The 25,808-nt window shown below is 35.6% G+C and overlaps 1 protein-coding gene across 1 annotated transcript; it reads right to left on the bottom strand.

Annotated features, from left to right (window-relative positions):
* Nucleotides 1–981: 981 nt before the first annotated feature.
* LOC131150574 (DEAD-box ATP-dependent RNA helicase 51) lies at nucleotides 982–24,771 on the bottom strand. The gene is made up of 13 exons (XM_058101387.1): nucleotides 24,351–24,771; nucleotides 22,042–22,434; nucleotides 13,103–13,288; nucleotides 10,438–10,623; nucleotides 9,498–9,581; nucleotides 7,977–8,018; nucleotides 7,694–7,765; nucleotides 7,316–7,615; nucleotides 3,094–3,132; nucleotides 2,783–2,887; nucleotides 2,110–2,178; nucleotides 1,884–2,009; nucleotides 982–1,394 (listed from the first exon to the last, which is right to left on the bottom strand). Exons 2-13 carry the CDS (start codon nucleotides 22,378–22,380, stop codon nucleotides 1,212–1,214), a joined length of 1,731 nt encoding a protein of 576 aa, XP_057957370.1. The 5' UTR covers nucleotides 22,381–22,434; nucleotides 24,351–24,771; the 3' UTR covers nucleotides 982–1,211.
* Between the last annotated feature and the right edge of the window lie 1,037 nt (nucleotides 24,772–25,808).

Genomic DNA, 25,808 nt, shown 5'->3' with positions numbered 1-25,808 from the left:
ATACTACTAAAGATCATCAAATGAGTTGAGAAGCATACCAATTTTGGGTCAAGTAGCTTTTTCGTTACCACTGAAAATATTTTGAGCTCCTTTCTTATCACCAATTTCTTCTTCAATTAGATATTTTTTTGATTCATTATCTCCATGTCCTTCTTCACTTAGTATGCTTTTCAAATCCCCCAACATCACCAGGCTCTGGTTCTCTCCTTCCTCCACCCTAAGACTTCTTACCTATCTTCGATCTTCCCCGCTCTTTCTCGTGCTGCTGTGCCCCCACTTTAATCTTCCTCCCAAAAGCAGTTGGCAAAAATTCATCATCATCATCATCCTTATTAAAATTATGCCAAAATGCTTCAAGTATAATGAATTTTTACATGTTCAAGTGTATGTTTCAAGAAATAGATTCAATTCAGCGTGGGACATGCTTTGAAATATACATCCTCCTTTTTCAATATCATAAAGAAAAGGTGGGGGTATGAGTTTTGCAATTTTAACCACAAATTTGAAAATCAAGTTTGGTTTATTTTCCAAAAAGTTCAACTTTCAAAACATCAAAATATTCATTATCTACGATAATCACCTCAAAATTTTGAAATAATCTTCATTCAAATATTTTCAACATCACCAACTTTGACAAGATATACATGATCAATATGCTCAAGATTCATTAATTAAGGGTACTTAAATTAACCAACTCAAAATGTTTTTCATTATACTTAACAGATCAATATGCAATCTTGCTCAAATAAATAATATAAAATGAAAATGTCTATTGGAATTACATAAGAATGCCCAAATTTACATGCCAAGTCTATATCAACAATGCAATATTGCTCTCAATCAACAATCAATCAATAAAGAGCTGCAATCCTAAAACTATTTCTACAACATGCACCCATAAAAAATCAAAATTATCGATTTATGCACAAAATCTTAAATTACAAGGTACCTCAGCATATTCATCCCAACTCAAAACACTCCAAAACAACAATCTAGATATTCAATTAATTCACAAATGTTAACGAATTATACATAGCCCAGAGATAATAAAAAATCTAAAATAAACATACATCCATCATAAAAGTAAATATACAAAAATCTTGTGCAGTACTTGCTATCACAAAATAGAAGGGAATCACAAAGACCAGAAAACCTCGACCCAAAATTTGTGCAATAACAAATTAATTTCTGCTAATGTTAATTAATATTTGCTAATGCCTTGCAAATTGGCGTTTATGATCTTCACTTCTTTGCCTCCCATAAGGATTATTTGCACTGAATCCATTGCGGGTTCCTTCAACTTTTCGCATTTTCTTTCTAAACTTGGATGCACTGCTGTCTATGTTCAGATTAACCTTCGGAGGTGAAGAAAAGCAGAATGAAGCAGCCACAGCCTGCCAATATCAAACACCAGTTGAAATTTATTCCAGCGTTATAGCATGATGGAACCATCACAATGTCATCAGAAAATCCCTTAAGACTGGTATAAGTTCTCATAGCATGTGGAACAAGCTATTGTTGTACTAATTACAGCTTTATAAAGCAACACAAACCACCTTTTTTTTTAAAGCAAATTATTAAATTGATCAAATAATTAAAAAATGGTAGCACAGGCTTCTATTTTTCCAATATACATTCGGTCATCCACACTGAAGTTCACCCCTTAAATTCTTGTTAGCAGTTCCCAAAAATGTTGCTAAATTTGATTACGACTAATGGCTCCAGACATTTTCCATTATATTGCCAGAAATATAATGACAACTATTCCAAGCCCCATTTAATCCTGATTCAGGCTGGCCCTACTAGTAGCACAATGAACAAATATATTTATATTAAAAAAACAGCAATTTAAGATCAAATGATGTCATTAGGAAGGTCAGAACCTTTAGATCAAGACGGTGAACATTATATACGTCCTTCATGGAATGTGAATTATATGCTAATATGTATGCCCGGTAGGCCTCTTTAGCTGACATCTGCAAATAGTAGTTGTTGGCCACCAATTTCTCCTGTGTTAACCATAACAGTTTATATATTAAATCTCCAGTTATTACTAATGCAAAATGAAATAAAATAAATCAAATCAAATAGGGAAAAGCAGAAAGGTACCAGGTGAGAATGGACATTTATCAACTTCTTTTCATCAAATTCATACTCTTTAACAGGTACATTGGCAGCCTGACAATATAACCCATGTATTGTGTTAAATCTCATACATATCACGTGAAAGATGGAATTTTTTTTATTGACCCCGGTTTCAACCCCACTGAGTTAATTCATGGAATTGTAAGGACGCTCTTCACATATGGGAAAGAAAAAAACTCACATAATTTGATGCACCATGCAATGAAGCAAGTTTTAACTGTTCAGTGCCATACTCACTAGGGCAGGGGGAAAGCTAGGTCTTCTAGTAAAATGGGAGCAAAACAATTATTCTTGTAAATTTTTTTTAATTGACAATGGAGTCAGTAAAGTGACTATACAAAGATGGTGATTGGTGAACCACCGTTCCACCCTAGACGAATGGTTTTATGGGGATGAATCATGAACGTGAAAACATAATAAGATAAGGAATTGTAACTTTGATATTTTTATCAATTTAATATTTTATTTTCTGTAAAGTAATAAAATAGGGAGGTGGCAATTCCACTGTTCAAGTGAATGTAGCTTCACCCTTGCAGAGACGATGCCTCTTCACGAAAATAGTTCACCAAAATAGGCAGTGCACAAAGAGAAGCTTCCAAGTTTTCATCTCATTCTATTATCATTGAAATAAACAGACCTTTAGATGGCGAAGAAATAGCAACTCTTCTGGAATCAAAAAAAGCAGGGCATTTCCTTTTGCACCTTCCCCACGAGCTGTTCGACCAACCCTGTGAATGTAGGCCTGAAAGAGCAAAATAAAGGAAAACATGTTCCTTATGATGGCAATAGAACAAAAATAAAACAAATAAATAATCACACCTCGAGTCCCACTAGGTGGGCTCAACTATATGAATCATTTTCCACCGTATCACATGACTTTACAATATCCTCAAAAAGAAGAGGAAAACAATAAAACTAGACAATTTAATGAAGAGAAAAACAGGGTACCTTACATTCATCTGGAGGATCATACTGAACTATCCAGTCCTACAAGTTAAGGGGAGAACATATACTAAATCAGCATGGATATTATTGACAATTGATATAAATAAATTTTGTACCAATTTTTTATCAAAAGAAATGACATCATATTTTGCACAGCCTTTGGTACCTAGGCTGCAATTTGAAAAACAATGCATTAAATAATTTTGATCATTTTTCACTTATCTATTATTTTCATAATTCATTACATTGATCAAGATTTTGAATAGCGATAATGTTGAAATGCCGCTAGCAGCAAGTGACTAAAGAAAATTACCATTAGGATTTATTAACCTTGGGGTCTCATAAACCCCGAACCATAGCAAAACATTTAAATAAGGAATAAAAATATACCACGTCAGTAGTATACCTTCCAATTATATATGGGTGAAGCTCAATCAAAATAATAATAATAATAATAATAATATAGATGAAGAGATTTATATCACAATGACAGTAGTTAAAGAAAACAAAGAAAAAAAATTTGTAAAAATGAAATTCACACTACTCCCACTATAATCTATGTTTGACACAAAAGATTAGTCATGGACAAAGGCTGATAAGCTGCTTGCTTTCTTATTATTTGATTTTTGTTGTTCTAGGACTCTCGATAGTTCACTCTTTCATCTCCCTCTTTCCCTCTTCTTTCCCAATATCTTTGTCATGTCTCTTTGGTCTTCCAATGGCTGTGATCATCAACTGGTATAATGGAGGGAAATCATTGGAAACAATCCAGATCAAAGGCAATACCCTTGATTTGTGATTAGATATAGTGCTGGCAGGCAGTTTCATTTGTCTCCTGGTGAAAAAACCAACATGGAGTCAATGGGTTAAGGTTTCTTTGTTACTTCTTGGTGGAATGACGAATCCATCCTCGGCTTTTGAAAGTTTAGGGCGGTGTGAAGGAAATTTGAGACATTCAGTTATTGGGTGCAGATCAGATCTACTAAAAATAAGTTGCCTATATGCATTCGTATGCAGGGGGAAAGGTAATTTGATTTTTGTTCCCAAGGGTTTGAATGTTACGTGATTCTAAAGTTTTAGAGAGGATTCTTGAAAGGGAAGGAGAGAGTGCATTGTAGCCAAGCATTGGATGTTCAAGAGACAGCCAGGGAGGAAGACCAGGTGGTCTTCAAGAAACTAAAGCATGAATGGTGGCAGCTGAAGGGCTTCCGATGACTGATGGGATTCTCCGAGATAGACTCTCTTACACATACACAGGGAGATAGATCCAGTGTAAAAGACCCCATTGAAAAATGATTAGAATATCTATAAGGGACAGCCAAAGGCATGTTGGTTATCATTCTCCAACAAGAGAAATAAACTGTTGACCTAATAGAGTAGTCAACAATAGTTCAGGAAAGAGAAGAAAAAAGAACACATCATAAACAACACATTCAGATGCTTGAGCAACCAAGGAAAAGGCTAAGGGTTCAAGACTCCCCTTAATAGACCTTGATCTGAGCCCATCAAGCCAAGACTCTAGGAAATTCCATGACCGGGATTGGTACAGAGATCACGCCACGTATCTCCATTACCAATCCTTGGTGTGGATTGGCATTTTGACCACCTTCAAGGGTGCAAGCATAAGATATTTAACAATTAATTCACAATTGAGCACATATAGGTTCAATGTGGCCAATTTCACATTTACATCAGTCAATTGCGAGTTTGGAGCTTAAGAAACCCAAGTTTCAGAGTGGAAGGACATATACAACAGAAATTGTGGTTGCAACGGAGAAATTAATAGGAAGCTTTGAAGTGCAGCTGGCAATGTAGTATTAAAATGTAGTTGTAAGGCAATGTGTCAGCTTGAGCATAAGTTGTTAGAATCTTACAATTTGCGCGTTGATTCATACAATTCATATCAATTCTACACCAAATTGGCTTGAATCACACCAGTGAATCAAAAAACAACTGAATCATTGCTAAATCTATCATTTCACCCCGTTAGTCTAACAAATTGACTTGAATCCATTGATTCACACGATTCTAAACCTATCATATCCTGATAGACTTGACTGGTTTAAAAACTCTAAACAACATTTCCTTTCTTTTTTTTCTTTTTTTAGCTTTCACTTTTACACAATTACCTTCCATTTCTTCTCAGTGTCAATTCTGTGCAAAAGAGGAGGAAATTGAACTTTAATTATACTGCCTTCACAAAACCCCATTCTTCATAGCGTTCTGCCTTTGAGAAGGGGAAGAACACTCATTGGATAACTGATACTCAGGTTCATTATGTTAAGATTCAAAAGTTGGCTTTTTAGTAGTTAGTTCAATTATTACCAATCTTTTAGTTAATTTTTTTTTCTTTTAATTCTAGAAAGAATATGCAGGAAACATGATTTTCTAATCATTGATAAACACCATAAGTTGAGTTTTTCTATTATTTTTTCTTGATTCCTTCCTTTGAACAACATAAAATTTATTTTTTTTATTAATTTTTTTTTACCCATTCCCTTACTTTTTATTGTTTAGGGAAAGCGTACACATAAAATATAGCTTTTTTTAACTATTGCCAAAATATATATATGTTTTCTATTTTGCTTCTTGTTTGTTTATCAATATATGCATGACTTTCGGATTTGATTTTGGAAATTTGTACAGAATCTTATGATTCAATTCAATTCTTGATTCCCAAAATTGGAATTTGGATTCACAGTTCGAATCTGAGCATGAGGATGGTGACATTGCACCAAAGAGGAGGGGGAAGCTACAGCTTGCAGGATGGCGCAAACCTCAAAGGAACGCGGCAAATGATGGCAATTGCAGCAGTGCAAGGTAGGGAGTAAACAAGCGGTGGCTTTTAACAAATCTTAGACAACATGGATCCAGCACTTTTTTTAAGAAGTCAGGAAGCCCAAACAAATACAGTTTAATGTTAAAGCCCAAGGAATTCCCTATTCAGCCCATGATTATGCTGTATAGGAGCATGAACAGAGGACATTAAGGGGGACCAAGATCACTGTTTAAAGGTGGGCCACCCCCAAAAAATACAACACATGCACTGCTAATGCTCACGATGATAGTGATAGGGCACTCAAGCAACAAGAATCAAGCAGGGAAAAGCTTTTTCAGCAGAAGGCTCCAAAGCAGGTGCCTTCATTGGAGTGGGGGTTACCTTGTTTGAAGGGCTTTCTTACAGTGACAGTGCTAGTACACAAGGACACGAGCAATCTAAAATCCTAGCACTGCTAGGAAGGACCAGGGACAGGCAGCCCATGCTGAAGAAGAAGAACATACGTTTACTAGGGATCTTCAAAAGGGTTCTTCGGGAACCCTGTTGCTAACATTCACAATGATAACAATAGGGAACCCAAACAACAACAGCAGCAAGAATCAAGCAGAGAAGAGCATTTTCAGCAGCAGTCGTCTTTGTTGGAGAGGGGCCACCTTCTTTGAGGGGCTCTCCTCTGGTGAAGGGGTTAGTTCACAATGATAGATAAGTAATCTAAGATCTAAGTGCTACTAGGAAGGATCAGGGAGGCAATGACAAAGATCAACATACAGTTACTAAGGGTTTTCAAAAGGGTTCTTCTGGCACCAATAATAGATTTTGATAATAGAAAATGAGGAGATGAGTCAAAGGAGTACTGTGTGCTTGATAGTGCTTTTGGGTACACTGATGGTTTATCGTTGGATGAAATTCATGCAGTCTATGGCCATAATATGGGTTCTTCTCTAGATGGCGCTTCTCATGCACTTGAGTCTCCTGCAGTAGAGATGGGAGAGTTTCCCAGTTTTAATGATATAGGTATGAATCTAGATGCAGCCAATGGTAACATCAGGACGCAGCAAGATACTGTTACCATAGGAGCCCTAGGAGGCAATATTTTATCAATAACCCATTCCCCAAGAAGAGTATAGTAATAAGGATAATGAAGCTCTAAATCTCTTTGGATAAAGCAAGCTTAGGATTGATAGCTTTTGGAGGTCAGGCGAATGAGAAATGGAAGAGTAAGAAGAATGGTAGAGGGATGGATAATTTAAAGTGATCCATAAGCTCTATGGGTAGGGTCTAAAAAAGGGTTTCTTTAATCAGCTAGCTAAATTTGTTGGTTAACTTTGGTTATTTTTTAGCCTTTGAGGACCTCTTCTTGTCATTTAATTTATACTCATTTCTTTATCTCCCTCTTAATTTAAATTTCTTTTGCTATTATATATATATATATGTACATGTACATACCACATCGGGAATATCCAGTCCACGACCAGCAACATCAGTGCATAGCAAGATGCCTTTCTCAGCTCTACAGAATTCAAAAAATGTGGAAGTGCGTTTCTCCTGCTTTTGCTTTCCATGGATATCAAAGCAATCCACCTGAATGTATCTGAGAAGTTCAGCATGGAATTTAACCGAGTTGCATGAAGAGAAGAAAACCATCACTTTCTTCAAAAAGTTTTTCTTCAAGAAGGAATACAGAAGAAGAAATCTTTTTGCACTTGGCACAACACAATAGCCTTGTCGCAGACCTTCATTAGTAACCTACAATGCCATCTTTGTGTCAGGGATTTGGATTAAAGAACTGGCAAAAATTAAATAATAGTATGACAATTTAACCACCTTCTTCCTGCCATCGTCCACATCTATATAGACAGGAGCTGTCTGAAATGATAACCGAGCAAGATCCGTAACCTGAATATGTATTGCTTCAATTTAGATTTATAGAGGAAAAAAATGATATTGCAATCAAAGAAAAAGAAAAAAAAAATATGTTTGTTCAAACTCTATTGCATAGATAAAAGGATTTGCTCAAGACAAAGCACAATAGAATAGCCACAAAACAAAATAAAGCATTAAATAAGTTTAAATTCAGAGAAAGTATAGGTTGCTAAAATACACTGACCTCTTTAGTCTGCGTAGCAGAAAAAAGAGTAGTCTGCCTCCCCTGTTAATCAGATAAATCTCAATCAGCTCAAAACCTTTCAAGATGACCAAAATGCACACTTACTATTGCAAGATTTAACAGGAAGAATGCTTAATTTAACCAAAGCATATTGTGAGGGTTTAAGCAATACATTATAGGCAATACTGATGCTTCACAAAGAAATCAAAAGTCAAAATCATAAAACTGGATCACAAGCTAGATGCAGGAACCAACTTGAAGTCAGGACAATGTTCTGATAGACAAGGGTCACAAGACTGATGTTTCACAAAAAAATCAAAACCACAAAGCTGAATCACAAGCTAGATGCAAGAACAAACTTGAAGTTGGGGCAATGTTGTGAGCACAGGTCTTAGTCATCAACCCAATGACATATAATGTGTTATTTAAAGTGGAAAACCCTACAGTAACAGAGCTTTTTTTATAAATAATTATGTGATGAATCAACGAATATAAGTGTCATTGATTAGATGTCACCCCAATCAGCAAAAATTGCATGAATAAGTTCAACACTCTCACTACAAAGTCAAAGTCACAGCGTCACTGAGCACTACAACTTATTATATTATGTTAAAACTTTAAACAAAAAACATTAGCATTTAGATTAATTAACACCCACACAAACATCTGCGGCCAACATTACACAATAGATGAATTGACGCCTAGAGAAACATCTGCAGACACGCAAGTCCTTGAAAAAATGTCATCAGATGACAATCTCCAATTGCTGCAACTACAACAATTGAAAGGCTGTCCACTCAATGAGAACGATTGGAAAACTATTTTGCAAGGCAAGGAATTCAACAGTGGATAAACCAATATAAATTTTTAAAAAAAATAAAATAACACAATAAGAGAAAGGACACTTTCAGTTGATAAACCTATTTTTTAGGCACACATATACTCACACACCATCACTGAAAAGGATCTATACCATCAATACAGTCCACCCTCTGATATTGCTTAAATAGCCATCTTAGACCATCTTTGTAACATATTTTGAATAAAACCTCTACTACACGTCTTTTTATTTATAATAACAACCTTTCATGTAACAGTGTTATGAAATACTGTGCTTTGACCCTAATTTTGAAGATAAAAAATTCACTAGACATGCCTGGGCTGTGACCAACACAATGAATGCATCCAAAATGAGCTAAGAGTAGCACTGAAAGGAAAGTGCCGGTAAGGCAGTTTGGGTACTTGCAACACACACTAACATTCTAGTGAGAAAGTGATCTAGTTGATGTCGCAGGTTGTAGGAAGGAGAGGAGTAGATCTAGGATAACTTGGACAAAAGTTAGTAAGAAAAGGTAATGACAGAACTCCAATTTTATGACGGTATAGCCCACATCGAGCAGCGAGAGATAACACCTGACCCACCAGATTTAATGTGTTGTTATTGTTGTAGTAAGTACTCCTAATTATAATGTCAATATGCCATCTACATCACATTCAATTAATGACCAAAAGATGATTTACCTTTGGCAACAACCCAACGATTTGCCTCATTTCTTCCTCAAAATTTGCCTCCAGTATCCTGTCAGCTTCATCAATAATAAGACACTGCAATCACAAGATATTATGAGCAAACAAGTACAGACATTCAACGACATGGGGTTTAACAACTTGCTCAGTTTCAGATAAGAATAGTATCCAAAACTCCATGAAACAGCTTTAACCACTCCCTTAAGATAGATGGTGTTTGAATTGAAATTATATAACTGAAGGTCCAAGCTGCAAGTGGTTAAAGAACCAAGGAAAGATTCAAGACACGTCAAAGCTTCAAGGTAAATCCTCCTGTTTCAAATCTTTCATAGTGAAACAGTGCAAGGTAAAGCACAAAATAGATTTTGATGAATACACCAGCAGAGATTTTGTGTCCACTATCCATACTTTTAGAAATGGAGGTGTATGTTTCCTATAAAAATAAAAAATATGCTCCACAAAACAAAAGTTCTTAAGAGAGTTTGATGTCGTGGCTCACTCAAGCAAGCTATTGACGCATAGAGTAAATTCATTTCTATGAGAAAAGCAATCAATGCTTGATTGATAATGGCGATAATCAACAAGGAACAGTAGAAGCAATCAATTAGATTTTATTGTGATAAGCTGCAATGCAACATAAAAAAATAAAAAACCGAAGATAAACCCATGAAGAATATAAGTTCCATATAGCAAAACGTGTTGGAAAGGCATGACAAAACAGACATGCAACCGCTTGTTGGACAGGAATATGACAAAGCAATGTTCCAATCCCAGATAGAATAATTTAGATGTCCAATCTGGGTTTAAAAAACAATAGGTAAAAAATTCCCACCTACAAAATCAATTTGCACAATGAGTAACAAACTATAACATAAACGTGATGCTAATAAGCCTTCCAATTTATAAAACAAATTTTTATGAAAATTGTCATTACCTTCAAATTTTTATATAGGAAACCCTTGGTGTTTCTAAGATGGTCAAGAAGTCTGCCAGGAGTTGCTACTAACAAATTCACTCCTTTCACAAGGCGTTCTGCTTCTCCCCTTCGTGCTGAACCACCAATAACCAAGCCAAGGGTTTGTGAGTGATACTTGAGTAGTTCCTTCGCCACTGCATGAATCTTATGATTCCAACAGAGAAATTAGTCTAAAAATTCTACAAATTACATAAAAAACAAAATAAAATTGCATTTACACTTATAAAGACAAACGTTGCCAACCTGTACAAGTGCTGAATTTAAATGAATTTAAAACTAAGGGGCCATCGTATCACTACTAAAATTTATGAAAAGGAATACTGGAAACAAAAACTGAACAGAAACCAAAAACTAAGAACCTGTTTGGTTAATGTTCCAATCTTAACAAACAAACTGATTAAACAAACACTCATTTTTGTCCTTCAATCAAATAACAATTAAAAAAATATGATAAAAATAAGACAAATGTAAAAGGATGCAAATTTAATTATTATAATAAATAAAAAAACTATCATAATTATTTTACTTAATTATTATATTTCAAAACTCACTTCTTAGTGCTACAAGAATAATATTATTGCATATGACAATTAAAAAATGCTAAAAATACTTTTTCCAATGACTTACTGTTCTTTTCAACTTTTTATATGTACTTTCATTATAGTTTCAATGCACATGATCAATTTATTTTAATTTTGATTAAAAAAATTATGCATTATGGCGTAATTCACAAAAATAAATTCTGGATATTAAAGTAGCGCAATAGATCGTCAAAACAACCCAAAATTATAAATTTTGATTTTTAATTTTTGCAAAAATAGTTAAAACAGGAGAACAAGCGCGCTATCATAATCTGTTTTTTCACTGTACAGTAATTAAAACAGAAATGATACCAAACAGCCCGTAGTGGGGGCATTTGGTTCGCGGCATCCCATGTTTGGGCATGGGAATCCTACATGGCAGGCATCTTAACATTCTCGGGAATGAAAGATCCCCACAAAACATGGGCACCCCATTTCCATTATCCCCCATGGGTAAGTTTCATGGGAATCACATTTCCATGCGAATTGTACTTTTTGGACCAAATTGCCCTTGTTATTTTGACAAGTTGGACAACAATGCTACTACACCATAGTATTAATACAGTCTATTATTATATTTAAAATAATAAATTAATAATAAAATGAAAGCAAAACTATTACTGTGTTATAATAATATAATTGAATTCTTAATATGTAGACACCATATTAACTCAATTATTTCAGTTAATTGGGTTATTCAAGTGCTGAATTATTTTACTTTATAAAATTTAAGACTGTTGAAAACTTTATGACATGAATCTAATTAAGTATTATTAGTAATTTTTCATATTGAAAATATAATTATTCTTCATATTACCTCTTTGCAGGTTATTAACAAACTAGATGGTAAAGAAACCAAGACGGATATTTCTTCCAAGGGAAGCGAGCAAATTCTTGGCTAAGAGGAAGTTGCTAAGGTTATTGGGAAGGAAGAAATCTATTGGAGATAACAGCCAGGGGCCTCTCACAGAAATACTAAATTCTTCCATATATTGGCGCTAACTACCACTGCAAACAATCTCATCACAAAGCTGACTGCGTAGGGTACACAAACTGCAGGGAAAGATCTCCATTTCCCCTTTCCTTTTTCACCTCAGGGATGGAAGTACTTTTGCAGAATGATGGTTAGGGCAGAGAGTCAAGGTCTGATTTCAGGTTTCATAATCACATTGTCATATTTTGTGGGGATCATCAAGGAGCTTGTACTTTGTGAATTTAAGAACCATTCTACCTAAGATCCATTCTACCTTGTCTTGAAAAGCAGTCTTTGAATTGAAGGTGAATTTGGTGAAGAGTGAGTTGGCTCCCACAAGAACAGGAGCAGAAAGGGAATTCTTAGCTGAGATGTTAAGTTGCTAGGTTGGAAAACTCTCGATACCTCATTTAGGGGCTTCCTCTTGGACCTAAGTTTAACATACTAAACAGACATTGCCTACAGAGGGTATGGATAGAGAGTCGCACTGCTTTACAGTTTACCGCATGACTCTCATTTGCTTTCATTTTGCTTAATGCTTCCGATTCATTTGCACGACAATTTTTCATTCTTTAGAAGAAAATGGTCAAAACATTGGACAATTGCATACTTCTAGCTTGGGTTAATCTCATCACTTCATATTTTATTAACCAGACATATTAAAAGAAAATAAACAAAGATCCTGCTTATCTGACGTTTTTGGCTTCTAGAAATTAATAAATTAAAATATTAAAAATTTCAATCACAGCTTTGGATTACAATATCCAACCTCTTCTCCACAAACTCGGGATCAGATAGAAGGTAATTTTCATGCAGTTACATGTATTTATCTTTTGAGATGACGACTAAGGAGAAAGGAAGGTAGACGACAATGTACATCACTTTTCAGCTCAAGCATTTTTGTAAAAATCCATCATTTTCAGAATCCCCTATTTCAATAGAATTATTTAAATACTGTCTTAATATTCATGAAATACAAATAATAGTGATGGATACATAATATAGGTGTAATCAAGCAGTGAACAAAAATTTAATTGCAGCAATAAAAAAGTATTACACATATCATTACCTGTATGGCAAGTTCCCTCGTTGGGCAAATCACAACAACACCTGTCCCATTGCGAGGAGTAAAACTGGTATGATATAACAATTCCACAGCTGGAACCAGAAAGGCAAGGGTCTTTCCAGAACCAGTCCTTGCAGCTCCAAGAACATCTTTGCCTTCCAAAAGTGGTGGGATAGCCCTAGCTTGAATCTACAGTTGTAATGAGTAAACTGTCACAAATCTAAGTTTTCCTCATGAAGGCAGCTGACACTAGAAAGTAACTAAGCAAATCAACATGGAAAACTTAAAATGAAGAATTTGAACTGGAATCCCGACTTCATACAAGTTTAAAATAAAATAAAAAAATTACTTCTTACCAAAATAAAGTATATAAGAACAGCAAATATAATTAAAAAAATGTTACATGGTAAGCATAACTGAAATTTTATATGAGAGAGAGAGAGAGAGAGCTAAACTAAATCGTTTTGGTCTTCCATTTCTGATACTTGATTTTCTTTCTTCCTGTAAATTTATTCAGAGAATAATTAATTTGTGTCAGCTGCTTTTTCCGAGCTAGTTGTTGTACCTCCTATGATACGTGAGTTTTACTGATTATTTGCTGTGCTTTATTTGATCGATAACAGAAACAAGAAATATTAACATCTGTCAGTTGTGGCTGGAGAGGCTATCATCAGCTTCCCACTCTACTTTCGTTTCACACAATCTCTGTGCAATCAAAAAGATCATTGAAAATCTTGAAACTAAAATCTTGCAAGTTTCAATTTATTTGTGCACCTTTTTTTGAAGGCAAAGGATATTTTTATAGCAAAATAAGTTAATTGAGAAAGAAAAGTAAGAATTACAATCAAGGGAGGACCTGTAGTCCTGGAAAGATCAAAAACTAAAAAATAAACCTATCACATATGAATCAAGAACCCCCTTTTCAGACCTTTCCATCCTTTTCATATAGAAAAAGAAATTTATTAAAAAAGAGGAATGTGCAAGGAAGATATATATATATATATATCATGCAATAAAAACAAAATTAAGCCATAGACCCAACCAATCAAGATGGGTATCCAAAAGAAGCCATGCTGCCAATATATCCTATAGAGAAAAACCAAATGAAAAAAAAAAACAAAAAAAAACAAATCTTTCTATACCATATCAAGAGATGAATCACATTCTCTAAAAACCAAAGGAATTTCTCTCCAGCAAAAGTACCCATAGAACAATAAAAACTGCACTCTATCACAAAATCTTTGCATTCTTTTGCCTCCTTCGCAGCCGAGCATGTGCGAAGGAGGTTACCAAGAAGAGCATGATAAGGTCCTTCTCCTATGAAGGTGGAATTCCATCAGTCAGACAGTGATGACACTACCGATTGGGTTTCAAGGGCTGAAAAATACTTTCGCAAGGTTGTTGCTATTAGCCGGGATGGCGATGTCATTCAATGGTATAACTGGTTTGAAGCTCATTATGGGATGCCTTCATGGACAGAATTTGTTTCTAGATTGCTTGTCTAATTTGGGCCTGCTGATATGAGAATATTTATGGAAAGCTTGTCAAAATACGCCAAACTATCACTATCTTGTAGTAAACAACATGATTTGAGAGGCTATCGAACAGGACTAAAGATTGGGATGAAAATCAACTTGTGGATACTTTTATTGAAGGTCACCCACCTGACATTCGACATGAGGTCGAAGTGCTTCAGCCACGAACCATGACTGCTACAATTCCCTTTGCACGATTAGAAGAAGAGAAGTTGGGAGAAGAACGACATCACTCCAGCAAGACCATTAGCAAGCAAAATGTCAACAGCACTATCAAACCACCTGCTCCTTGCAATCCTCCTACCAAATGATTGACTCGGGAGGAACCTAAAGAGCGGACAACAAAGGGTTTGTGCTAACATTGTGATGAGAAGTGGCGTAGAGGAAACCGTTGCAAAAAGGGACAACTCTTGATGATTGAACCAGTGGAGGAGCCAGAAGAGGTTGAGAATGACTCCGCTTATTCAGATCAAGAAGGTATGGAATCTTATGATAATGATGAATCTATCACTTCTTTAGCTCATGCTTTAGCTGGGTGTGCTAATCCTCAAACCATGAAAATCAGTGGCTTCCTTAAACACTAGCATATTACTATCTTAATTGATACAAGTAGCCCTCATAATTTCATGGACACTAAAATTTCTAAACGGCTAGCCTATCTTGTGGGGCAATGTGAAAAGTTTGATGTGAACATCGTAGACGAAAGGACCTTGGCATGTCAGAGCAAGTATCTGAAGGTCAAACTTACTATGCAAAATCATGGTTTGTATGTTGATTTCTTTTTTGCTACCAATAGAAAACAATGAAGTGATTTTGGGTATCAAATAGTTAAGGACTTAAGGTGATATAGCTTGGAGTTTTTCTAAACTGGTTATGAGGTTCGTCGTAAACAGCAAGAGACCAACCTTGAAAAGGAAGTGTTGTGGCAATGTCACTACAGCTTCAAGCAAAAGCATAAAGAAGCTCCTTAAAAAGGAGTGAAATGGTTGCCTGCTACAACTTCGAACACCATAGGAGTTACAACATTAATCTGACCAAGATGAAGGGCTCAAATCTATTATTTCAAAATTTTCTAACCAATTTGGAGCCACGAGAATTGCCACCTTAGAGAACACATGATAACCACATTCCTCTATTGTTAGGTAGTTTCCCCACTGCCGTCGTCCTTGTTGCTATCCATATTTTTAGAAAGTATGAATAGGAAAGATAGTGAAAGAAATGCTAGATATTGACATAATTTAACCAAGAGTCAATCCATATTCCTCTCCTATCTTATTGGTGAAGAAGAAGGTTGGTTATCAAACATTGCACAAGAATACAGTGACGGATAAATATCCTATCTCTATTGTGGATGAATAGTTAGATGATGTGGGAGGTGCCTAGCAGTTCAGCTAACTCAACTTGGGATCAGGCTATCACCAGATTCGGGTACACAAGGCTGACATTCAAAAGACTGCATTTAGAAATCACGATGGCCATTACAAATTTTTGGTTATGCCTTTTGGGTGAAACCAGTGCGCCTCTGACCTTCCAAAGTCTCATGAATGACATTTTCTAACCATACCTAAATAAGTTTGTTCTTATATTATTTTATGATATCCTGATATATAGCTCATTTCTTGAAGATCATTTATGTCATTTGTGAACTATACTCACCACTCTTCATGAGCATCATCTGTTTATCAAGAAATTTAAATGTAGCTTTGCTCAGCCGCATGTAGAATACTTTAGCATATTGTTTCCCAAGAAGCTGTTTCAGTTGACCCTTATAAAATAAAAGTGATGACAGACTAGATAATACTGCAAGTTTGACAAGGATTATGGAAAGATTAGCGCTCCAGCAACCACTCTACTGAAAAAGGATACATTCAAATGGGGCGAGGAAAGATTCTTGGAGTTTATTGCTGCTAAAGCCTTGAGGACAAGGCTGATTTGAAGGAGGCTGGAATGTTAGGATTCCCAAATCAATTAAGAATTCTAATTAATATGTTAGGATTCCCCAATCAAATGGGATTTTCTATTTAATGTTATGATTCCCAAATTGATTGGGATTTCCAATTAATGTGTTAAAATTCCAAATCAATTGGGATTCTATTTAATGTTGGGATTTTTATTAAATGTGTTAGGATTCCCAAATCAAATAGGATTGAGTTCATTAAGCACTTGGATTGGGATATTTTACATTCCAAATAGGAGTAGGGTTCCCTACCCTATATATATGCATCCATAAGGGGGTTTTTCATGCAAGTAATAACATAATTCATAGCCTTTGCTTAATTTGGAGGCAGATCCCCTCAAAGTGATCAAATCTATTTTCCCTTTCTATTTTCCTTTCTTTCAATTTCCCAAATTTCTCTATGATAAAACCCTAGGGTCTTATCAGAATCCAACAAACTGAAGAGTGAAGAACGCTCCTCCATGTCTCTATTGTTCAGATCCCTATGAAACTGAAAATCTCAAGAAACAATAGTACCATCAATAACGTGAAAAGAAGAAATAGGTGTCTTAACACATCAAAGATAAAAAAGTAGAAGAGAAGGCAACCAAAAACTTACTTCCTCAAGCCAAAGGCCCTTCCAAAAATGACCCCCCGCAACCATCTCCCACTTTACGCTTAGTACAAGAAAAGAAGAAATCATTTACCTACTAAATGAATTTCCATGGGCTTTCATGTGAAACTTTAGTCACAATATTAGCATCCCACCCAATCTCTTGCAGATCAAATTTACATTCAACAACCTCGTGCCAAGGAAAATCAGTTTCCAAAAGAAAACTACATAACCACTTACCCACAAAACCAGTGTTTTTAGATACCAAATTAATGAGACCCAAGTCCGCCTACCTTAAACCTATATACGACATCCTAATTCGCAAGATTAGCCCTCTTCTTACCCTCAAACCAAACAAAACCTCTCCTAATCCTCTCAAGTCTTCTAGCAACCCCACTCACCCACCCATCCCCCTCCCAGCCTAAAAGAAAAAAAAAACCTTAATCACAATAAATAAATAAAAATTAAAAAATACAAGGGAATCAAAGAAAGATACAGCTTAATTAAAGTAGTGCAACCTCTCAATGAAAAGAGCTGAGCCTTCCACCCATTAGAACATTTAGACACATCAGCAAGCACTAGATCCAGAGATCAATCAGAATGAGGATCCCACCTAATGAAACTCCTAAATAAGTCAAAAACACCAAGATCACTTATCTAAATTACTCTTAAGCCCTAAAAGTAACTCAAAACCAATAAAATAGTGACAAACTTACCAAAAAAGGGCCTATTATGACACAAGAATAGAATAGCATCATCAGCAAACATCACATGAGAGACAAAAAATCCACCCCTACTCCTAGATATATTAATGCAGGACAGCAACCCACGGAAAGAGAAATGATGACTAGATAGGGAGGTTAGAAGAAAACAGAGAGAGGAGACAGAATGAACAGAGAATAGAAGGAGAAAATCAAAAAAGCAGAGAAAGAAGAAAAAAGTAAGAAAAAGATATGTGAGAAGTAGAGAAATATTCTGACAAGAAGGAGAGACAGCTGTGAGGGAGAGAGAGTAATGTGAGACCCAATTAATCATCAAACTTATTCTTTCATGATATGCCTATATTTAAAGGCAACTTAGAAACTCGAACGATAAAACTAATAAAAATAACAAAATAACCCCAAAAACAATTAAAATAAAAATTAAAAAAATTATTAAATAACTCTTATGTAATTCAAAATTCCCCAAAATAAATAGAGTTCTACTCTTGAATCAGTTAATTTTTTTTAGAATTCACACACAAACACCTGCATATCTGTGTGCTCACGCACACAAACACATATTTCAGCTGTTTTCATGCTAGTTACACCTTCATCGTGAGTGTCCATTCCATTGGTGTACAATTTTGTTCATGTTTTAGTCCTGGCTTTGATTTGTCTTTTCATACTGATTTGAGTTCGAGTTAGGGACTTTACTCAAAAAGACAATTTTTGTGGCCAGTTTATGAGAAGAAATTTTCTATCTTGCTGTCACTCATAAGTTGCTATTCTGGATAAAATGACTAATATCCGATTCTGGGTTTCTGAAACAGTAATTTTGGTTTATTTTAGCCAGCCCTGGAAGCATTTTGGCCCATTGCATTGGGATATTAAAATTTAAAATACTTCCTGCACTAAGGATCTATATTTTTCTCATTTTTTTCTGAATAGAAAATGAATTTAATTAAAATAAAAGAGAGAGAATCACAGAGAATGGAGGATAAGACATCCTCCTAAAAGCAACAAAAACCAGTTACAAAAAATCCCCTCTCCAATCCTCTGAAGATCAGACAACAAAACTCCCCTAAAGAACCCGAATCCCGAATAGCATGCTCAAAAGGAAGCACAGAAAACGACTCTAACCCATAATAAATGGGTAGGAATTGTTTTGCAATTAAAAATCCTGGCACTCCTGTCGATCCACAATGTCCAAAAAACAAAACAAAAGTAGCGGTTTTCTTCATTTATTACTGGTTTATCTTCACTTTATTTGATAAACCTCACATTTTTTATCCTACACAACCAGTTTTTAATCTGTGGGGTACAAACCGTAGAAGTTAGAGGCGCAAGGCGAAGGCACACGCCTCACCAATTATTAAAATAGTGTACAATGCCTATTTGGGGAAATTGATATATGAACATATGAATACCTAGTAAAATTAGAATTTAAAATGCCACAACATTTAATACCAAAATTGGAAATTTAATAAAATTGCGAGGACGACGGCCAGGGGCATCAATAATTCAACATCCAAAATCCATTTAAAATTTAAGACCTAGTATCCTAAATGCAAAAACAACATATAATATATTTCAAAAAAATGTATAGTTTCATTAATATACTGCATTAAATGAAAGATCCTGCATAATTAAAAAAAGTAGCTAAATTCAGGAAAAAAATGTTATATATTAGTTATAAACTTGCATTAAATGAAACTACAAAATTAATTACATGTAATATTAGAAGAAGAAGCAGCAGGCAGCAGAAAAGAACTAAAAATTAAGAATCAAAAGAAAAATTGAAGATGAAGAAGAAGAAGAAGAAGAAGAAGACTGCAGAAGAATAAGAAGAAGAAGAAGTAGAAGAAGCACAGCTGCAGAAGAAGAAGAAGAAGACTTACTAGCTCGAACTTCGAAGCAGATGAAGCAGATGAACTCACAAAGGCTTGAAGACGAGCAAAGAGTTTCTACTGGTTCAAAATGTCCATAACGAACTCACAAAGCTCCGGACAAACTCGCGAAGGGCTCCTGCAGGCTCGAAGGATCGAAAACGAACTTGCGACTACTAGTTCCAAGGGTCGACGACGAACTCACGAAGCTCCTAACGAAGTCGCGAAGGAGTCCTGCTGGTTCGAAGTGTGGAAGACGAACTCACGAAGCTCCTGCTGGTTCAAAGGATCGAAGACAAACTCGCAACGGGTCGGAGGGCTTCAAAGGGTCGAAAAAGAAGGGTTTCCTGCTGGCTCGAATCGAATAAGGCTAGGGCTCATTCTGCTCAAGATATTTCTCCATTTAACAGTGTCGAAAAGTTTCAGGCGCGACTCACGTCGTCTGGCGCATCAGTGCGCCTCACAGCACCTCCCTGTGACTCCTGCAGATCCTCTCACCTCGCTAGGATGAGGCATTGCACTCCTCGCCTCTCCGCACCTCGCGCCTAGCTTTTAACTACTATGGTACAAACTAAAATAAAACATCTTCTTTCTAAAATTTAAGCCTTTAATTAAACAATTTAAAGGGCAACAAAAGTAGTCCTCCATCAAATATCCTGCATATAATCCCTATCGATAGCCTCTCCTCATCCTACACAATACATCGGCAACCAAAACTTTTCTAGTATTAATAGGATTTTGTTTGAAAGTGGTTTTGAAGATTTATCTTGAAGAATGAAAACCTATGGAGAGCAGAACTGGTAGGGGCCAAGTACGAGTTCAGGCTTGACCAACGAGGGCAGGGAACCACATGGATGGGTTCAAGCTTGACTGAGGGGGGTATGAAAACACGTGGAATAGGTTTGGAAAGAATATAAGAAAAGGCAGGGAGTACGTCTTTTAGTCTGTTCTTTTTTGGCAAGACAATTGTAGTGGGGACTCTGCTTTGAAAAGGCAGTTTCCAGACCTATTTTCCCTGCCAATAAATGCCTTGGTGAGCTCTTGTTTGAGCTTTTAGGGTTTTATTGGACACTCCTACTATAATAAGAGCTCAGTGTTGAGCATTGCAAATCATCTAAAATTACTTTTAGTGCTTTTAAGAAATCATGGATGAGAAGGAGATGGAGTGAAATGGAAGATTATGAGAAGTGCTGAATGAAAGCTTTTCATCGACTTGGATGGAATGAAAAGAAGTTCATAGTTCATTTCCCTGGAGGACCATTTGAAGGGCAAAAACCACCCACAAAAGTGTCTTTTCCATTTGGGGGAACTATATGGGACAGAATCCTCGCACAGGAAAATTTACCAAAGATGAGCTTTGTGCTGAAAAATAGATGTTCTTTTGTGCAGGAGTGGAGTAGAGACAGATCATCCTGTTTTGGTAGTACCGTGTAATGGAAATTCATTGGGCGGCAACTGGTTCAGTTCCAGGGAGCTGTGAGACTGGATGGAAATGACAGGAATAATAATAATAATAATAATAATAACAACAACAACAACGCCAACCCCTCTAAATGATTTTTTGGATAATAAGGAGAGAAAGGAATGGTTGAGCTTCTTATATCCTTATAGCTCTCCTAACACTCTAAAGGATACGTGGAATAGCCAGATCAACATATTATTGATGCATCCCTTTGTAATTAGCATTCTGGTTTTTGGTTTGCACAACCTTGGTGCCCTTAATAGGAAATAAGTATACCGCATTTATTGCATAGCACTTGCTGAATCAATCACCATATTAGTCTATTCATTTCAATGCTTAAAACTCCAACAACATGTGTTCAAGAGAAGTCCCAAATATAGTTCAGGTTCTAAAATATAATGAATAGTTGAATACTCAGAAACCACTCATGGACAACCTCCAAAATAAAAATATCTTTCCCTTGCAATTGTAAAGTTTTACCCAAAGATAGGAACAAAAAAAATTAAAAAATAGTACAGTCGCTTGAAACAACGAATCTTAAGGTTTTTGATTTCCTTAGTCCTTCACAAATTATAAACTTCAATTGAACAGCACTAAAGAAACGACAATTTAGCCAAGTAATGTGAGATTTCTTTTTTCTTCTTTTTAAGCTTGAGCATGGAAAAAGCAAGAGAAATTTTCCTCCTTTTCTTTTCTTTCCTCAGCTTTCTCACAAACCAAACAAAAGCCTATCCAAACCTAAAAATTCCAAAAAAAAAAAAAAAAAAAGAGGTACAAGAGGGGGGAGAAAGCATCAAAGCGAAAAGTACCTGAGTCATGTTGTGGAAGCCTAGGTCTTTGATGGCGTTCATTGTGAGCTCTGATATGGGCAATGAGGAGAACAATTCCGTACTCATAATCCCGGATGCACTTCCCACCGTATTAATATTGTGTTCAATCTCATCACCTTTCTTCTCTTCAACTTCTCTCTCTTCATCTCCTTCTTCCCGTTCATCTCCTTCCTCATCACTTGTGTACTTCTCTCTCTTTCTCTTTTCCTTCTTCTTCTTCATCTTCTTTTCCTTCCTTCTCTTCATCTCTAATCCTTCCCCTGCAACTACCCTCCCATCGTTGGTATTCAGATTACTAATGTCTTCTTTCACCGCCATGGCAGTCACTGTGAAGCGTTGCTTAGCTTTGTGTAGGTGCTTTGCGTCAGGGACCTGGGTTACAAGAAAACCTAAATCAAAATCAAAGTTTGAACTAGCGGCACACACATGCTTCTTCTGCAACATTTTTGATAGGTATTTATATACATATTAGATTTTGTTACACTACATTTTATAAATTTAATTTTTTTTTTAAATGACTTTTCTTGAATTTCTTTAAAAAAAATTGAAATTGATTATATTAGAATATACATAATCTGTGAAATTATGTGGAAATAATGATTGTTTAAAATATTTATTTAAACTTTAAATGTGTGCCTATTTTTTACTTTTTATATTTAAGACGTAATCAAGTAGTTGAAAAGATAATAGAAATTAAAAATGATTTTAAATAAAAATTTATTAAATTATTTATATGTCCATAATTTGTAAAATATTTTCATTGTAACTTATAAGTTGCGGGTAATTTAGAAAAGATAATTGAGATAAAAACATAATTAAAAATTATCTTCTTTAATTAATAATAAAGATAATACTTTGAATGTGAAGTAGACCAACTGTGAATCCAGTCGTATAAATTGTTATGGACTATCACGTAAACAAATTCAAATCCATATCCGACTCATGCAAGTAAAACTGTAAACAATAAAACATAATAAATTAGTCCCAATCCAACTCAAAATAGAAACTTAAACTCAAACATAATAAATTAGTCCCAAGAAATTTCTAAAAATTTCGCAATCAAAAGGCACAACAATGCCAATTCTAAAGAATAATTTGTCACTTATGCATTTTAACAAGCTTCATTCAAGAAAACATGATGTTCCAACAGGTGAATTCTTCAAAATAAGATCTTTAGTTCCACTTAAAAATTTTGCACTCAAAAGGCACATTGCCTTTATGCCCATGGAAATGCCTAAATGATGACATTTCAAATTGAGGATTCTTCAAAATAAGACCTTTGGCTCCATTTAACAGAGCAGAGAAAGCCAAAAAAACAATTCCAATAGCATTACTAGCTTAAATTTTTAAAGAGAAAATGGATTTATATTTAGAATATAGAATAATATTAGTAATAAATTGCCTTTGTTTTCCAGTTGACCAGGAGGCTAGATGACAAAAAAATAGAGACTAATCACCACTTGGACATTTTAACAAACATGTAACGAAACATGATATTGTAAAAAGTGAAATTTTTTAAGAGAAGAAAAGAAATAGAAAATGCTAATACAAGAAGACCGCCCAAACTAGGTTTGAGCGGTCCCAGCAACACCAGTAATGCCAAAACATCTTTATTGAGCATCCAGTCCCAAATCAAGTCCATAGAAGACCCATGGTCTCAAAAAATCTGGGCACCAAATAACCAAAATAACAATGAAAGTAGAATTCCACGCCTTCCAAAATCTCTAAATTCAACCACCAAGAAATCCTCCAAAGAATAAGGGCACCCATAACACTTCCCAACAGGCCAAAAATCTTGTTCCAAAGACACCAAGCCACAGAACTGAGAATAAATGAGCACGGTCCTTATTACCATAGCTACACATGACGCAAACATCTGAACATAAAGCCTAATAAGGTCTCTCAACCTGCAAGGCTACAACAAATCATTGGTGTTAACCCTATTAAGAATGGTGATCTACACAACACCTTTACTTTGAAGGAACTTTAGCTCTCCACAATTTATTGGCAAGATGAAAAAAATGATAAGATGTGTTCAGGTGAGTACAGAATCATTTACAAGAGAAAACACCATAATTATCCAAACACGAATCCTAAAATCCCCACAATGGTAATAACAAGAAGAATCCAAGAACCACGTGAGAGAGTTCCTCAAGCTCCCCATCATTAAGGTTAAAACAAAAAGTGAAAATCCCAAACAATGCTGCTAAACATACTAAAAAACTGATGAACATGGAAAGCAAAAAGCAGATTTGTAGAAGAAGAAGAAGAAGAAGAAGCATACTTACAAATTCGAACTTCGACGCAAATGAACTCACAAACGCTCAAAGACGAGCTTGCGAGGAGCTCCTTCTGGTTTGAAAACGTCCACGATGAACTCGCGAAGGGCTCCTGCTGGTTCGCAGTGTGGAAGACCAACTCACGAAGGCCAGAGGGCTTCGAAGGGTCGAAGAAGGCCAGAATGAAGGGTCTCTCACTAAGTCACTCTCTCCTATCGTGTTGGCTCTCTGGGCAGAGACGTTCGTCACGCTCAAATTAAGAATCGAACAGGGCAGCAGGCAGCTAGGGCTCGAATTGAATTGGGCTGCGGGCATTAGGTGATTAGGGATTTAGGGTTGGGCCGGTTGGCCTGGGATTGGAGTGGGAGGGGGCGATTGGGGCGTGTGGGCCGTGCGGCCGTGGGCACTTGGGCTGTGGGCTCACTAGGCTGGCTGGGTTTGGAGTCTTTGGACTTTGGCTTAGCCTGTTGGGCTTTCCTAGGTTGCTAATGTAAGCGGGTTGGCGGATATTCGCCAGATAAACCCGACTCAACCCGCTAAGGGAACGGATATAAAAATAAAAAATCATATTCGACTTGTTTAGCAAATGGGTCGGATGCGGTTCTGATTAAAGGATTTTTATCCATTTTGTCTGGTCTAGTTGGCTAGCTACTAAGGCCAACCAACTACCTCCAACTGCTGCCTAGACTTATTGATCGTCCTAAGGTGCAAGCCTCGAATAGCCTCATTTGTCTGTAATTTCTTCAATTTTAGTTCATTAGTATCATGTGTTTAATATTATAATAGCTACACAATAAAGAACGCGTCAGTTGAGGGAAAAAATAATATAGATCAATGAGAAATTAAATCTTCTAATATTCTCTGAAATCTTTATATAAATGAATTAACATGTATAATCACAACTTTAAATACAAAGTCATTAAACCAAAATAGTTCGTTATCATCAAAACACAGTTAATGAAACCTTGAGGACTAACAATATCCCATTTTTTTATGATGACAAACTATTTTCAAAAAATACGAATAAACTAGTAACATGAATAGAGAGATATTCACTAAAGTACCATTAAGTATATCTTTCAATTTTTTATTTTTTTTTCACAGTTAATGAAACCTTGGGGACTAACAATATCCCATTTTTTATGATGACAAACTATTTTCAAAAAATATGAATAAACTAGTAAAGTGAACAAAGATATTCAATTAAGTACCATTAAGCATATCTTTTAATTTGCACACTCATCAAGTAGATAGAGATATTCAATGAAATATAGTTTAGTATTTATTTCAATTTGCACACTCACACAAGTTTATATTTTTTTTCATCTTCCCTCTCGACGTAATAAAGCGAGGGTTGAAGATATGAATTGTAACAATTTTTCAAAATGCTCCCCTTTTCAATTTTAAAATGATTTTCAATGAAGGTCAAACATGTCCTTATTAAAATTATGCCAAAATGCTTCAAGT

Source organism: Malania oleifera, chromosome 3, assembly GCF_029873635.1.
Source record: "Malania oleifera isolate guangnan ecotype guangnan chromosome 3, ASM2987363v1, whole genome shotgun sequence".
In the NCBI taxonomy this organism is placed as follows: domain Eukaryota; kingdom Viridiplantae; phylum Streptophyta; class Magnoliopsida; order Santalales; family Ximeniaceae; genus Malania; species Malania oleifera.
This window is presented reverse-complemented; position numbering and strand designations above follow the sequence as displayed.

What these genes read in the sequence shown, in the direction of transcription:
- LOC131150574 (XM_058101387.1), bottom strand. Translation starts at nt 22,380, where the DNA reads ATGGCGGTGAAAGAAGACATTAGTAATCTGAATACCAACGATGGGAGG. An exon ending in TCGTTGGGTTGTTGCCAAAG is followed by an intron (nt 8,019 to 9,497) that starts GTAAATCATCTT and finishes TCTGATTAACAG; the next exon opens with GGGAGGCAGACTACTCTTTT. An exon ending in GACTGGATATTCCCGATGTG is followed by an intron (nt 3,133 to 7,315) that starts GTATGTACATGT and finishes CTTAACTTGTAG; the next exon opens with GACTGGATAGTTCAGTATGA.